Source organism: Chrysochloris asiatica, unplaced genomic scaffold (assembly GCF_000296735.1).
Source record: "Chrysochloris asiatica unplaced genomic scaffold, ChrAsi1.0 scaffold00018, whole genome shotgun sequence".
Classification (NCBI taxonomy): Eukaryota; Metazoa; Chordata; class Mammalia; order Afrosoricida; family Chrysochloridae; genus Chrysochloris; species Chrysochloris asiatica.
The window spans coordinates 24,427,342-24,443,967 of record NW_006408536.1 but is presented as its reverse complement, the minus strand read 5'-3'; the positions used below and the strand labels follow the sequence as shown (position 1 = coordinate 24,443,967).

At 41.8% G+C, this 16,626-nt stretch overlaps 1 protein-coding gene across 1 annotated transcript in view; it reads left to right on the top strand.

Annotated features, from left to right (window-relative positions):
* The window catches only part of FRMPD4 (FERM and PDZ domain containing 4), a 726,948-nt gene that overhangs the window by 682,361 nt on the left and 27,961 nt on the right, over positions 1–16,626 (top strand). The window contains exons 7-9 of the mRNA XM_006835632.1: positions 2,382–2,489; positions 7,299–7,430; positions 11,708–11,827. Of these exons, the coding sequence (XP_006835695.1) occupies positions 2,382–2,489; positions 7,299–7,430; positions 11,708–11,827 (360 nt within the window). The remainder of the gene's footprint in view (positions 1–2,381; positions 2,490–7,298; positions 7,431–11,707; positions 11,828–16,626) is intronic.

The following is a 16,626-nucleotide window of genomic DNA, read 5'->3' as shown; positions in this document are numbered from 1 at the left end:
ATTGCATGTTTGATCGATTTCAGATTGAAGAAGTTAGTAGAATTCTTCTATTTCATCCACACTGGCTTTAGTGGTTGGTGGGTAAATTTGAATTAGCAGTGGTATATTAACTGGGGTTCCCTGTAGGCACATGGATATTATCCTATCACAGACAGCGTTGTATCTCATGACTGATCTGGATATGTTCTTTTTGACAATGAACACAACACCATTCGTCCTCAATTTGTCATTCCCAGCATAGTAAACCATGTGGTTGTCAGATTCAAAATGGCCAATACCAATCCATTTCAGCTCACTAATGCCTAAGATATCGATGTTTATGCGTTCCATTTCATTTTTGACAACTTCCTATTTTTCTTGGATTATAGCCTTGGAAACTCCATGGGGAAGTTCTGTTCTGACTTTAGGGCCACTATGAGTTGGAATCCACTTCACAGCAATGGATTTTTGTTTGAGGGCACTGATGTGTGAGGACTACGTTGAGGGTTGATACCTCCTGCAGCCCCCATGGCCTCACACAGGCCTCTTTCAGGCAATAGGTTTGCTCCTGAACCTTGAGTCACCATGTGCCATTTCTTCTGCACTTGGATTCGAAGTTATTCAGTAAATTGGGTAGTAGGAAAGAAAGTCATGTTAGAAATCCATCAGAGTAGAAAGGAGAGGGAGGAAATATGAGAAAATAAACAGGAAAGCAAAGGAGCCTTTTGTTGGAAACCTTGGATTTGGAATCTCCAAGACGACCTGGAAGATAATGGGAAATTTCTGAAGCTCTTGTAATTTCAGTCTTGTCCATCTGTAAAACAAGGAGTGGAGCGTTCCCTTAATGCTGTTGTTGTTGTTGTTGTTGCTAAGTGCTATCAAGTCGGTTCTGACTCAGAGTGACCCTGTATAGAGTTTCCGAGGAGCAGCTGATGGGTTTGAACCGCCAATCTTGCTTTTCAACCAGACCTTGAGGTTGAGTGCTTATCTTACGGTGCCACACCCTCAACTCCTGTCACCAACTACATGTGAATAATATAGTTTACTCCAGGCATCTATGAGCCTCGTTTCCATGTGCTCTTTTTCTCTGTTCTTTCAACTCTCTCATCTCTCAGTAATCCAGTTAGCTGTTCTTGAGGCAACTATGCCTCCTGGCAAGCCCATGTGTGTCGTTAGAACTGTGCTCTACATACTTTAAAATGGCTGATTTTCAGAAGCAGATTTTCCTTCCAAGGTGCCTCTAGTGCAGGGATGGGGAACATGAAATCATTTGGTCTGGCCCTGCCAAGGCAACTGCTGTTCCAGCCATCACATTAGGGTGAGTTCATTAAAAGTTGTACCAAATACAGCAGGTTAATTTTTAAGTTGATAATTTTGTATGGCCCATGAACGATGTTATAAATTTTGGCAGAACAAAAGGTTTTCCACCCCTGTTCTAGATGGACTTCCAACCTTTCGGTTAGTCGCCAAGCACATTAACCATCTGCACCACACAGGGACTTCATCTCTCACTGTTGCTGTTGTAGTTGTTGTTAAGTGCCATCGAGTCAGTTCCGACTCATAGAGACCCTGTATAACCCTGTACATGGTTTCTAAGGAGTGGGTGGTGGTTTTGAACTGCCAATCTTGCAGTTCAAACTAACCTTACGGTCCTGTGCTTTATCTTACTAGTTCCAATTAAAGAGGGAGAAATCAAAGGAATATGTTTCTATTGTTTGCTTTTGACCATGTGTCAATCTGGCTCTCTTTGTGTTTGTGTGTATGTGTGTGTGTTACTTCTAGGATAAGATTGGGTGCTCTAGAGAAGAGGATTCAAGAGCTGATATGGCCATTTTAATTTGGTCTTCAACATAGCAGGCTTTTTGTTATTGACATAATGTTGTATCTACTGTAATACACACACACACACACACACACACACTCATCCCTTATCTTTTCCCTTTGGGTTGGACGAACGTTTCAAAATAGGTTAAAAAAGGTTTCACATAAGAACTTTACACTTGGCGCTGATTAAGACCAGTGCTAAACACCAAAAGACATTCCATCAAATGTCTTTGTTGCTGGGCCTCGTTCTCTTCAAGACATCCTGCTCTGCTAATGCCAAGAATGGTAGCTCCATATATTGTGAGCAAATTGCAAAGGAATTATTTCTGTAATCAGGTTTACCAATGGGGAATCTTGAGTTGAAAAAATAAAAACAGGGTCTGATTGATTTTCTGATTTGCTAATGTCTTTTATTGGAATCAGCCAAACCATTTGGAGTTCAAAAATAATCGCTTGCGACATGAACAGTTTAGCTTAGTTCTCACCAAAGGACCACTTGGGTTGGTTATGGAGAGTTGAATGCGAGCAGAAGTCTCATTTGACTGATTTACATCTCTCCCCCTTTTTGTGTTGAACAGGAAACTGTTAAGGACAATTCACTTCTTTTTATGCCAAATGTTTTGAAAGTCTATCTGGAAAATGGGCAGACCAAATCATTCCGTTTTGACTGCAGCACCTCCATAAAGGTAAGACAAGTTACTAAGCTCTGTAATCCAGGGACCTGCAGATATCAAACGTGGCAGGATCCTTCTTCCAGAACTGTCCGTTTTTTCTGAGGTGTTGTGGTTACTTCCGTATAAGGTAGAGTGTGAACACTTAAAAACAACCCAAACCAAAAAGCTTAAACTAAGAAGCTACTGTTCTTTGTAGGGTGTTTTGTGTGTGTGTTTGTGTGTGTGTGTGTGTAAGTGGTGTCACAGAACAAGACGAGAAGGATTCAAAAAGTTTGTGGAAAAAGTTCCATTATCTTTGAATTCCATTTTTCCACAAAGTTTTAAAAGCCTCTTCATGTATAATAAAACCTTTGAGAGCCAGAATTCGACAGGACTGCCTTGTTTTACCTGGTGTCACACAAGATTGCCACTTTGGACAGGCACTTTGTCTATCACTCTCTCTGGGTGGAAAATATTTGAACTTTCCTTCTCTGACAAGTTTCGATTTTCCTTACATGGGTTCCAGCTTTGACAAGTTTTACTGTAATATGCTATCAGTGAAGCAACACTAGGGCCAGTCAGATTAATAGGCCTGCAGATTAATTAAAGTCGTCTGACTGTCACCAAGAAGGCTTGGCACTCTGCCCAAAGCCAGCATGATTTCTCAGCAAAGTAAGTCGGTAGGAAGATTAAGCTGTTGGCTGTTAATTGAATAGCGGCTACGTTGGTGTCCAGTAAAAACAAGGAAGAGAAAAATGTAAAGTTAACCCTTTTTATTGCTGTAACCAATTTCATGGAAATGATGCAGAAAAAGGCAGAAATGAGGCATGCTTCTTAGGAGGAGGGTGGCAAGGAAGCTCCACACCGCAGTCCTGTTGGTTCCGAGTCACAGGTGAGTTTGACGTGATGAGTATTAACCCAAGCGTATGGGTTTCTTGTCCTCTGCTTCCACCCTAGGGGAAAAAAGAACGCATATTCTCTTCTTTATTAGGCAAAAGTATGTTCAGAAATGAATTGCTCCCTATTGCCCCATCAGCCTAAAATAGGGTTTCTTTAAATGGCATAGTAAAAAAGATTTTATGGAGTGGAAAAAAAAAACAAAAAACCACCTTGTGATGAGCTGTACAATAATCTATCAAGAAAACTACAAATGATCAACCCCACCCCCACCCCAGTTGTTAGTTGTAAAAAATTCATTCCAGGTGAGCTATTAATTTCCCCTCCTGTTGTTAAGTGCCTTGGAGTCTGTTCTGACTCTTAGCAACCCTCCTACAAGACAACGGCTCTGAAATGCTGATGACTGCAAAAGTCCTTTTCCTGTTTTCTACTCAGCATCAATTTATGAATATCAATGACATGATCAATACCAATTATTGATCAACTAACTCAGGAAACAGCAAATGCTTTCTAAAAAGACCAGATACTAAACATTTTAAACTTTGCAGGCCAGATGGTTCCTATTGTAACTTTAACCAGTCCTCACTTATCAACATGGTTAGGCTCCAAAGACCAGGTCATGGTGCGAAAATTGGCGTTTTATGAAAAAGAAGGGTGCCCACATCAGATTGCAGATTGGAAAATAAGTGCATCGTTACGTCACTGCCAAATCACTGTAACCTTAATCAGCACAACCAGTGTAACTCTTGGTTAGCACCCTGACATTCCTTACTGTCAGACATACGTCATTTATATGCAAAGTAGTCAGATAGTAGATTTTTACAACAATAGTAAATAGTTGTAAATGTGAAAGTGGATAAGTGAGACATGGTGGTGGTGGTGGTTATGTGCCGTGGAGTCGGAACCGACTCATCATGACCCTGTACAGGGTTTCTGAGGCTGTCAATCTTTATGGGAGCAAAACGTCTCATCTTTCTCCCACGGAACAGCTGGTAGTTTTGAACTGCTGACCTCAGGGTTCACAGCCCGATTCGTAACCACTACGCTACCAAGGCTCCTTAAGTGGACTCCATTGTTGTACCATGAAAAGAGCCATAGTTGCTACAATTCCCTCTAACACTTGTCACCTGGTTCTGTGTTACTTGCTGGTCAGGAGAGCTCCTTGTTCTTAGACTTTCTACCTGACTTGAAGATGTAGCTTAAAACTTGAGCATATTTCTTTTTACTTTGTTTTGAATAATTTATTTTTGGTGTTGTTGAAAACATACACCAGTCCAACAATGCATAGATAATTCAATGGCTTGGATTACATTCAAGTTGCATAACTGTTCGCACCCTCTTTTTCCCAATTGTTCTCTCCCTGCCCTCTAAACTTTCTATCTAACCTTTCAAGTTTCTGTTGTCAATTTGATCCCATATACATGGGGGTTTCAAAAAATTCATGGAAACATGCCTTTTTATTTTATTTTGTTATAATTATTCCATTTTCCTACAAACTTTTTTGAAACCCCTTCGTAGATAGTTCTTTGAAAGAGTACAATGCTCAAGGTAGGCAATCCATGCTCATTAAGCTTATGTTTTAGAAGACTTCAGGGGAAACTTTTGGTTGGTTTATCCAGCCTCAGTGATTCCAGAAAGTCTGGAGTCTGTGAGAATTTGAAATTCTGTTGAATGCATTTCTTAATAGCAATGAATCTAAGTTTAAAAGAGAGCCCTTTTGTTAACTTCCCGGCACTCTTTATGATAGGAATCCACACTGGACTAAGTTCAATGTCCCTGAGGATGGTAGATGGCAATGAGGTGGCAGGGAGCAATGCAGAGAGTTCAGATCAAATTCAAGTGATGTGATCTGGTACCCTAATAGTAAAATATCACAATAAACCCAAGAGAGTCGATGTAAGATAAAAGCAGCATAGTTGTGAGAGAGATATGACACTGTTTAATAAAACTTACCCAAATTCTTACTACAGAGTCAACACAGGGAGAAACCATCTCTCTTGGTTTTCTGCTGTTTTCCTTGGTGATCCAGGAAAATTCTTCTGAAGTATGTATTGCCACACGAAGAGCTGGTTCTGTTTTCTCTGGCCTGGGCCTTGAGCAAGAGCTATGAAACAAAGAATTGTTTCTTTTAACATAGTCATAGCATGTATGTTGAGTGTTTGGGGGTGACAATTTAATGGGGTGAGTCCTGGCGTGGCACTTTGGGTTAATGCGCTGGACTTCTAAGTCATGTGAACCACAAGATCAGTGGTTCAAGCTCACCAGTTGCTCTTCAGGAACCCTATACAGGGTCGTTATTGGTCAGAACCGACTCGATGGCACTTAACAACAACAACAACAATGGATCCTAGGGAGTCCTGGTGCGGTGCCTTGGGATAATGCACTGGATCACAAGGTCGGTTTGGACTGCCAGGTTGGTGGTTCAAATTCATTAGCCACTCCTTGGAAACCCTATACAGGGTTGCTGTGAGTCAGAACTGACTTGATGTCATTTAACAACAATAGCAACAATGCGGCCTAAATCATATACAGACTCCTAGATCAGCACTGGACTGCGAACCATAAGATTCACAGTTCAAATCCACCAGCTGCTCCTTGGAAACCCTATGTGGAGTCACTATGAGTCGAAACTGACTCAACAGCACTTAACAACAAAAACAACAAACTTTATACAGGGTTGCTATGAGTTGGAACTGACTTAACGTCCCTTACAACAACAACAACAACAAAGAAACTGGAAGAAGTCCACAGAGAAGAATCAAAATATTAGCGTAATCAGCAAATGAGAATACTATGTTAGGCTTTCTCCTTCTCAGCACTATGAACATTTAGGGCCCGACCATTTCTTTGCTGCGGGGGTTTGTCCTGTGCACTGTGGGATGTGTAGCAGCAACGCTGGTCTCCACCCACTGGTTGCCAGTAGCACTCCTTCCCCCAGTTGTGACAACCAAAAATGTTGGCGGGAATTACCAAATGCAAATGTCATTGTGTGGGAACTGCTGTTCTAATGTTTGTTGGTATCTGTGAAGAAAATATCTTGAATCATATTGAAGGATCAGTTACTCCTTTTCAAATACATGAAAACTGAAAGGAAAGGTTGAGGTGATACGTTTTGCAAGACAGCAAGTGTGTGTAACAAATTTCTGACCATAAATATTTATTCCTGCAAAAGACTGTGGACTCATCCCACCGTCTACAGAGACTGAAGATAACAGCTGAAGTGTATTGTATGGTACCCTAACTGTGCCAAAAGAGTGTTGTAATAAATGCTTTCTCTCATACTAACTCAGTTAATCCTTACCATTTGGATAGGCATAAATATAACGTAACAAATAGGAAGTATGATAGTGTCCAGCTTTCAGAAGAGAGACCTAACAGAGAGGCTAGCTACCTTGCCCCAAACTGCACCACTAATAAACCACAGAGCTGGGATTAGAAACCAGGCATTCTCTTTCCAGGGCCCATGTTCTTAACCGCTGCCGTACTTCTCTTATGGAAGATAGATCAGCAAACATTTTCTGTAAAGACCAGATGATAAACATTGTAGACTTTGTGAGTTATATGGTCTCTGTTACAGCTCCTCGGCTCTGCTGTTGTAACATGAAAATATCCATAGAGAATCCATAAACAAATGGGCGTGACTGGGTTTGTAAATAAAACTTTATTTACAAAAGCAAGCTATGGACTGCGTCTGGTCCAGGGGTTATAGTTTTCTAGTCCATGGAGTACACCACTTTCATAGCTGGTTTGAGTGCTAACTTATTTAGGAGAAAGGTCTCCTTTTGGAATCTTTTTGGATCTTTAGGACACCAAGCTTCAGAATCAACCAAAAGTATACATTTTAAAGATTGAAAACCTTCGTGTGCTACAGTTTTCAGTCACAGAAGACTTAACAAGAGAGTTACTTTGATTGTTTTAACGTCTTGCCAATGTTTCCTTTGTAAGGATGTCATCTTAACCCTTCAAGAGAAACTCTCCATCAAGGGCATCGAACACTTCTCTCTCATGCTGGAACAGAGGACGGAAGGGGCTGGGACCAAGCTGCTTTTGCTTCATGAACAGGAAACCCTGACTCAGGTCTGTGAAACTATATCCTAAAATGCTGTTGCTCGCTGCTAGAAAGCGCAGAGAGCACCTACCCCAGAACTCCCCTTCCTCCTGCTCCTTTAACTGAATTAACCACATCCATGATCCCCAGAATCCATAAGGGATTTTTCTCCTCAAGGCGAGCTTTCCCATTTTGTCCATCTTTCGTAGACTGGCAGTTGGTGTCATAAACACATTTGTCATTCAAAGATTCGACAGCTACTTACTGGAAAGATGGCTCTGGAGAATTCTATTTTATGTTCTTGCAGTGACTTGTTCGCCTGGTTTGAAAATTGATCTCTGGAAACCATTACCAAGAAATGGGTCTGAAATGATTTAAATTAAGCTGAAATCATATCTAGTGGTTTTATCTTCTGGGTACATACTGAGACTATTTTTAAATCGCTTAATTCCCTGCCCCAGTCCTGCCCACTGGAAATATGTGATCTACCAATGTGTCCCAGTGTCTGGTTACCAAGATGCCACCCCCATCTGTTTCCTGGGGTGACAAGCAGGCTGCTTGGCTGCTGAATTCAGCACAGTTTTCCCCCCTGCCTTCCCACCCCCCACCCCCGTTTTCTTGTGACTCTACATAAGCACAATTTATGTTGTGATTTCAACAAATTCTTCCCAGGTAGGGGAGTTCAAGGGTGAGGGAACTGTAATGAGTGGGTATGAAGGCACAGCAGGAGGGAAGGCTGGATAGGATAAGAACGAGCATGCGTGGTGGAGTGGCAGAAAGTATTGTCACACCAAAGTGCGTCATGGTTGTCGAGAATTAAAAGCTGATTCCCCACACATCCAGTAATCCTGATACTCTTGATTCAGCCCAACTTCATATCATGAATTAGTTAGAAAGTTGTCATTTGTGCTGATTTATAGCCCTCTGGTGTGGTGCTGTGGGCTAATGCACTGGACTGCAAGGTTGGTTTGAACCACAAAACCTTCGGTTCAAGCTCACCGGATGCTCCTCAGAAACCCTATACAGGGTCGCTGTTAGTCAGAACCGACTCAACGGCGCTTAACAACAACAAAAGAACCCTCATAGCGTAGTAGATTACAAGCTGGGCTGCTAACCACAAGGTCAGTAGTTTGAACCTACCAGTCGCTCCATGGGAGAAAGATGAGGCTTTCTGCTCCTGTAAAGATTTCCAGCCTTTGAAACCCTGTACAGGGTTTCTTTGAGTCGGAACCAACTCCAAGGCCCATCACCACCAGCAACCAAATTGGGCCGCCACCACTTGTGTGTCAGTTTGTTGTACTGTGGTGGCATGTGTGGTTGCTGTGATGCTGGAAACTGTGCCCCTGGCATTTTAAATATGAACAACGTCATCCAGGGTGGACAGGATTCAGCAGAACTTTCAACTAAAACTGGAGGAGAGGTGGTCCACTTCTGAATGGTTAGTCACCGTTTTGAAAGAAGTACAGCCAGAATGTTCTTTAGAAGCGAAGATGGTGAGACTTTACCTCTTGTATTTTGGACATGTTGTCAGGAGGGACAAGTCCCTGGAGAAAGACAAAATGCTTGGTAAAGTGAAGGGTCAGCCCAAAAGAGGAAGACCCCCCCACCCCCAGTGCAATGGACTGACACAGTAGCAACAAAAATAGGTTGAAACATAATGACAGTTGTGAGGTTGGTGCAGGACCGGGTAGTGTTTCATTCTGTTGTACCTCGGGTTGCTCTGAGTTAGAACTAATTCAATGGCACCTAACAACATAACAACTACTTGGACCTATTATTTTTGCCATATGTACTTTGTTGTGATTCATAGCTTTTTCATGTGCTAATTTTCAGAAAGCAGTCCTGGTGTGATACTGTAGGATAAACACCAAAGGTCAGCAGTCAAACCTACCAGTCGCTCCTCAGAAACCCTATACAGGGTGGCTTTGATTTAGACCAACTGGACAGCATTTAACAATAACAACAAACAACAGTTTTTTGATGTCGAACCTTTCTTGCTAGTCTCTCTTAGCCTGGAGGCTCTGCTGGAACCTGTCCACCATGGGTGACACTGTTGGCATTTCAAATACCAGCGGCAGAGCTTCCAGCATCCCAAGCCACCACTGTACAACACAGTGATGAGCGAGTGACGGCTAAGGACTGTTACTCCCTCACTATTCCGATCTGCATTGTGCTGGCAGACAATGATAGGTGTTGGCAGTAAATAACCTTTAACTTGTAGCTGTAAACACCAAGGACATGTGGTCAGAACACTGACAAACAGCCAGTCTCTACGGATCTAATGAAACCCCAACCTATATTTAGTGTAATAGAATTTCAAAAGGTTTTGATATTTGTAGCTCCTTTCCCTCTGAACTTCCATCTACAGCCTAGCTTTTCTTGGAAAGCTTCATGCTGATAGAGTTGGACAAAAATTCTTTTAAAATGTCTTCTGGTACTAGGTAATCATAACTCCTCATTCCAGATTTATTTCTAATTTTCAAATCTCTTAAAATCTGAGAAGGAAACAAAATGTCTGTAACAGTGATTCTCCTCTTATCCTTCCAGGAGAGACTGTTTAAGAATCAGGACCAATATCAAATTGCCAAACTTCAAGAATTATCTATAGAAAAGAAAGCTGATTTAAAATGTCCTGAAACAAACCAGCTCTGTGCCTTTGAAATCAATGCATATAAAAAAATCAATCAAGAGAGTATTTGTAGACATGATGGAAAGGGGCAGTAAGTCCAAGAAGTTATAATTTGTCAAAATCAAAATCCAACACAACAGTCATTTAATAGCATTTATTTCTGAAGAAAACTCCCAAAGGAACTTTCCAGCAAATCTACTTGACTTACTGGTAGCTTGATACTAAACCAGAAAATTACTATTGTTGTTAAGTGTTGTCGAGTCAGTTCCAACTCATAGCCACCCTGTATGCGCTTTACGGGGAGCAAATTGTGGGTTTGAACTGCTGACCTTGTGGGTCGCAGTCTAGTGCTAATGCTACAGCGCCACACGAAAAGTCAAAACTAAAAACCACTAAAGTCAATTTACATAATATTTAACATTTCCAAGAAATTATTTGTCTATTTTTTTTGAGACTGTAATGTCTTTATATCAAGAGCACAGTGGCTCTGTAGGATAAGCACCAGACTGCTAACCATAAGGTCAGTGGTTTGAGCCCAGCAGCCAGTCGCCAGGAAAAAAGATGAGGCTTTCTGCCTGGGCAAAGATTACAGCTTCAAAGACCCTATACAGGGTCGCCATCAGTCAGAACCAACTTGAGGGCACTTAGCCACAGTGACAACAATTGCTTTTTATAGTATGCCACTTTATTTCTTCTTCTAAATTTTGTTTCTTTTGCTCAACAAAATATACACCAGCTCAACAGTTTCTCCATATACAATTCAGGGACACTGATGATACTCTTCGAGAGGTGTAAGCATCCTTCCCCTCCTTTTCTGAGTGGTCCTTCCACCATTAACATAAATTCACTGTCCCCTAAGGATCCTATTAAACCTTTCCAATTGGTGTTGTCAATTTGATCCCATGACATAGGTTTGCTTGTTGTTGGTTTTTAAATATACTTTTTTTACACAGAAAATTAAGTTACCATTTGGTCATTTCTATACAAATTATTTGGTGCCAAAGGAGCTCTGGTAGCGTAGTGGTTACGAATCAGGCTGCTAGCCTCAGGGACAGCAGTTCGAAACTACCAGCTGTTCTGGAGGAGAAAGATGAGGCTTTCTGCTCCCATAAAGATTTACAGCTTCGGAAACCCTGTACAGGGTCGCTGTGATTCGGAACCGCCTCCACGGCACATAACCACCGCCAACCTTTAGTTAGATCTTCTATGGAAGAAAGGTCTAATGATCTGCTTCCGTAATATCACAACTAAGAAATCCCTATGGAGTGCTGCTCAGTAACACCTGGGGTCGCCATGAGTGAGAATCACCTCAAGGTTCATGGGTTTGGTTGGGTGGGGCCAATGCAGCTGTGTGGTAAAGTGCCCACAGCAGAGTCCCCAGTGGCATCAGGTGGGTACTACTTTCCGCTGGGCTTCCTGTCCTTCCAAGACCCGTTTCCCCCACCCCTTCCTGGCCCCTCTTAGGAACAGTAAACCCCTTGCACACCAACTCTTGTCTCAAGGTCTGCTTTGGGAGGTCCCAGCCCAAGTCTTGAGATCTGGGCAGCTTTCAGAGAATGTGTATCTGTAGTAGATACTCAAAGCACCTCCCGTGCCCTGTGGTCTATGCGTCCATGTCCCTCTGCTAGTCTTCCGTCATCACTGAAGTGTTCTTGTATTATTGGTCTGTTCCTCTAGGTGACACAGAGACCCAGCTCCCACAAGATGAGGTGTCTTTTCCGAATTAGCTTCGTCCCAAAGGACCCGATTGACCTTTTAAGGAGAGACCCAGTCGCTTTTGAGTATCTCTATGTTCAGGTATGTCAAAGTGTTGGCATGTTTGATATTAATATTAAATTAATAACTTGGGGTTTTTTTCCCTCAATTCTTTAATTTGGGTTTGTCTTTCTCTTTGTCACTCAAGCTTAGTGTATGATGAGGTGAGTCTGTGGTGCTCTCTTAATTTTACTTTTTATTTTTAAATAATTTCAGGTTTACAAAACATTGCAAGAACACTTCACCCTTTTAACCACATTTACTTTAGTATTTGCAGAAGTTCTCTCTCACACACAAGGGGGAATAAAGGAATTACAAGACAATGTAATTTTTCCATGAACTTTTTGAAGCCCCCTCGTCCACATGTATATATGCATACGTGAATCGAGAATGGCAAGACTTCCTCTCACATAGCTTGGAGATGGTATCAGGAGGGACCAGTTCCTGAAGGAGGACATCGTGGTTGGTAAAATACAGAGTCAATGAAAAAGAAGACACTCAATGAGATGGATTGACCAAGCATAGCAACAGCTATGAGGGTGGTCCAGGACCAGGCAGTGTATTGTTCTGTTATCCATAGCATCACTATGAGTTGGAACCAACTCGATAGCACCTTACAGCAACAACAGTAACAACAACAGTCCATATCCGTGTATTTGCACATTTTTCTGAACTATATGAAAGTCAGTTACACAGATCCTGTCCCTCTAACAATAAATAAATACTTCATTGGGTATTTCTGAAAACGAGGGCATTTTCCTATATAACCTTTGTATATAGTGCACAAAATCAGGAAATTCAACTCCGATAGGTTATCCTTATCTGCTCTGCAGTCCATATCCAAATTTTGCCAATTAACCCCCAAATGTTCTAGAACAAGATTCACTCCAGGGTCGCAGTTTGCATTTAGTTGTTATCTGTCCTTAGTCTTCGAGAACATTCGTCAATCTTTCTTTGACTTTCATGACCTTGACAGTTCTGAAGAGCGCTGATCAGTTGTTTTGTAACAGTCTCTCGGTTTGGGGGAGTTTGGGTTCCTCTTATGTTCTCTCATGATTAGATTGAGATGATGCAGTTTGGGCAGGAGAACAACATGGTGGATCTGGCATCCCCCTCAGTACCTCACATCAGGAGACACATGATATCAGTGTGTCCCCCTAATGGCAAACTTAACTTGGCTAAAGCAACCTCCTCCAAATGACTTCATTCTAGTTACTACATTTCCATTGATAATTAATGTGTCATTCATAGAGAACCCCATCGCACCTCTGCCATTATCCTGCACCTCCTCAAATGTCACTCATTGGTTTTTGTGATCATAGAAGATTTTTGCCTAAATCCATTATTACTGTGATGGTTGAAAAATGATGATTTTTCTTATTCCATGATTTCTTCTTCATTTATGAATTAGCATTCAACTGTAAGAATAAGTTTTCCCTTCTCCTTTATTTACTTATTCATTCGTTTATTTATTTGTGCTTAGATTGTTCTGAAATATTGTGATATTATTATTCTGGAATTATTCATTTCAAGGAGATAAGACTCTAAGAAGGTAAGACTTTGCAGACTACGTCTATATCTGATTCTGGGCTATAATTCTCAGAAATTGAGACCTCTAGGAATGAGTATTTGGGCAGAATTTATCCAGTTTGATCTTTAGGAACTAGTCCTGTATTTTTCTGAAGCTATTTTCTATTATGCTCAGCTAAATGTCCAATACAATCACATGCAACAGTAAAAACCCACTTAGCTACTGCTTAAACACCTCACGTTACAACTACTCACAAAGGTCGTAACCCTAAATGTAGCCTCCCTGACAAAAAGAAAGAGAAAAGACAAAAGTGAGCCCAAAGTAAGAAAGAAGTGGCTGGGCATAACTGGACGAGTGACAGGCTGTCCCACTGGAACCAAAAGTAGGAAAGAAATAAGAACACAAAGACGAATTTGTTAACTCTGAGCAGTTAATACATTGATGTCTGATTTACTGTTCTCAGTGTTTCCTAGTATATTTGAAAGCTTTTATAATCTTGAAAAAGTGGGGTGGAAAAAGCAAGTAGAGAGAAGATGGAATTGAGACGTAGACAAGAGGTGTGAGAGGTGAGAAATGATCATATGATGTGTCTATAACAAATATTGAGTCCATGAAGGGAAAAAAATAAGGAATCTTCTAGAACATTCCTGGAGATGGGGGTCACTCAGGAAAAGGCTGGTTAAACTTTCCCACTTAAGTCAACATCAGAAGAGATTGTGGTATTTACAGCTCAGTAAGATGACAAATGTTCATAAAGATCACCCTGAGACCTCATGAAAAAGCAAATTCTCTTCAGCACACCTTACTTAGCAAGTAAAGTAGCATGTGGAACTCTTTAGAAAGGCTTTCACCAACAACACTGAACCTGTCCTGATTTGGGTTCTAAAAGTACTCAACTGTGGCCACCTGGACCCCCTTCATTTGTCTGCAGTATCCCCTGTCCTCCATCGGGCCAGGCAACGCCGATGTGAAGACATACCACCAATAGTCTGATCTATTGGTGCATAGTCCCCCCATTCTGCCCAGAACCACCAAGCCACGCCCTAGCACTGCAACTTAGACCCTCGGCTGCCCTATAGTTCCTGTTGGTAGTCACTGTGGATTTGGTTACTCTTTTCTGTAATGATATGTTCGTCTCTTTAACAGGAACATGCCCTAAAACCAGTCTTAGTCTGCCTCTGTCCGAAACATCACAAATCCATCGTAATTTTCAAAGAAGACTGCAGTTGTGTTTGTCTTGGGGAGGGGTAAGCACTGAAGTAGACAAGGTATACTGCTAAGCACAGTTGTGTTTGAGGCGTGTTTACACCCATCGAGCTGTAGGATAAGCACGTGACTATCAACCACAGGTCGGCAGTTCAAACCCACCAGCCACTCCTCAGAAGCCCTATACAAGGGTCACTGTGAGTAAGAACGGACTCAGCAGCACTTAACAACAATGCAATGTATGGAGATTGGTCTTACAGCCAAAAGACACATCTTTGATACCTAAGACACTGTTCTCAGAATTGGAAAACCTATCAGGGGCTCTTACCCAGGGACTAGCAGAAGACTGATGATATTTCTGCTTCCCTACCTTATGGTTGGAGCCTTGATGTGGCGCTATGGGTTAATGCACTGGGCTGCGAAGTCGGTTTGGACCGCAAGGTTGACATTTCAAGTTCACCAGCCGCTCGCTCCTCGGAAACCCTACACAGGGTTGCTATGCATCAGTACCAACTCAACGGCACTCAACAACCACACCTTATGGGTTGCATGGTGAATAAAACTGCCACCCCCTCAAAGAGTAGCCAGGGAGGGAAATGGAAAGCCATGGAGTGTGGGTGACAGAGACCAAGATTAAAGCTACTGTCATCTTATAGCTCTATCACTGTGAATATGAAATGAGAATTTCTTTGCTTCAGAACCTCTACTTTTAAATGCCTTCAGTCACAGATTTGAATTATTTGGATTATTTTATCAAAAATAACGTTATAGATAATAACAAATAATCTAAGTCTGTTGTTGTTGTTGTTAAATGCTGTCGAGTCAGTTCCAACTCATAACGACCCGGTATAGGGTTTCTGAGGAGTGACTGGTGGATTTGAACTGCTGACCTTGCGGTTCAAACCAACATTGTGGCCTAATGCTTATCCTACAGTTTCACACCAGGACTCCAAGATAAGTCTACAGATCTGCAAATAGTGTCTGTGCGTTCATGTTGCTTTTTAAATGATAAGATGCAGTAAAAGTAAGCTAGACAACAAAAGAGCAAGCAGAAGCAATATATGAGGGTGAGTCAAAAAGTATTGCTACTAGGGTTCCAGTTCATATGTGCATGGGTTTTTTCTAAACAAAGCATATTTAAACATGTATCTCCCATCAATAGATGGCTGCAGACAAGTTCAGTAATAAGCTTGTCTTAGTCTCTTGGGTGGTGGTGGTGGTTATGTGCCGTGGAGTCGGTTCCGACTCATAGCGACTCTGTACAGGGTTTCCGAGGCTGTAAATCTTTACGGGAGCAGAAAGCCTCATCTTTCTCCCGCGGAACAGCTGGTAGTTTCGAACTGCTGACCTTGCGGTTCACAGCCCGATTCGTAACCACTACGCTACCAGAGCTCCTTCTTAGTCTCCTTAAGGGCTTTCAAAAAAAGAGCCAGTCTAAACAGTGGTTTCCATGAGAATCTGCTGGACCAGTTAAATTCAAGGCAGAAGGTCCACTCCAGAAGGCTGTGGCAACTGGTTTGTGGGATTCCCAAGGGGTCATCTTGATAGATTTCTCGGAGAATGCTGGACAGTCATGGGGCTTCTTAGAAAGAAATGTTGAGAAAATTGAAAACTCCATTGGTGGAACAAAAAGCTTAGGAAAGTTGCGCCAAGGAATTTTTTCCATCACAACAGTATACTTGCTCAGTCTTTGAGGGTAGCAAGAGGTGTCCTATGGGAATTTTGTTGGGAAACCATACCCCATGCACCCTACAACCATGCACTTCCGATTTCTTTTTGTTCTCAAAACTCAAAGAACATTGAAAAGGAACAGGATTTGAGTCCCTTGAGGATGACCAAACTGTCATTTTGACTTGGTGAACATCGAAGAGCACAGAATTCTTCGTGATGAGGTTAGAAACACCACCTTCAGAAGTCTACAGACCTAGATGAAGGAGATATCCAGAAACAATAGCTTCACACTGTGATATTTTCATTCAATAAAGAATCCTATGGTTTTGTAGCAATACTTTGTGACTTACCCTAATATTGCAAAGATAAAGATAGTTGGAGCTCTGGTAGTGTAGTGGTTATGAATCGGACTGTGAACCGCAAGGTCAGCAGT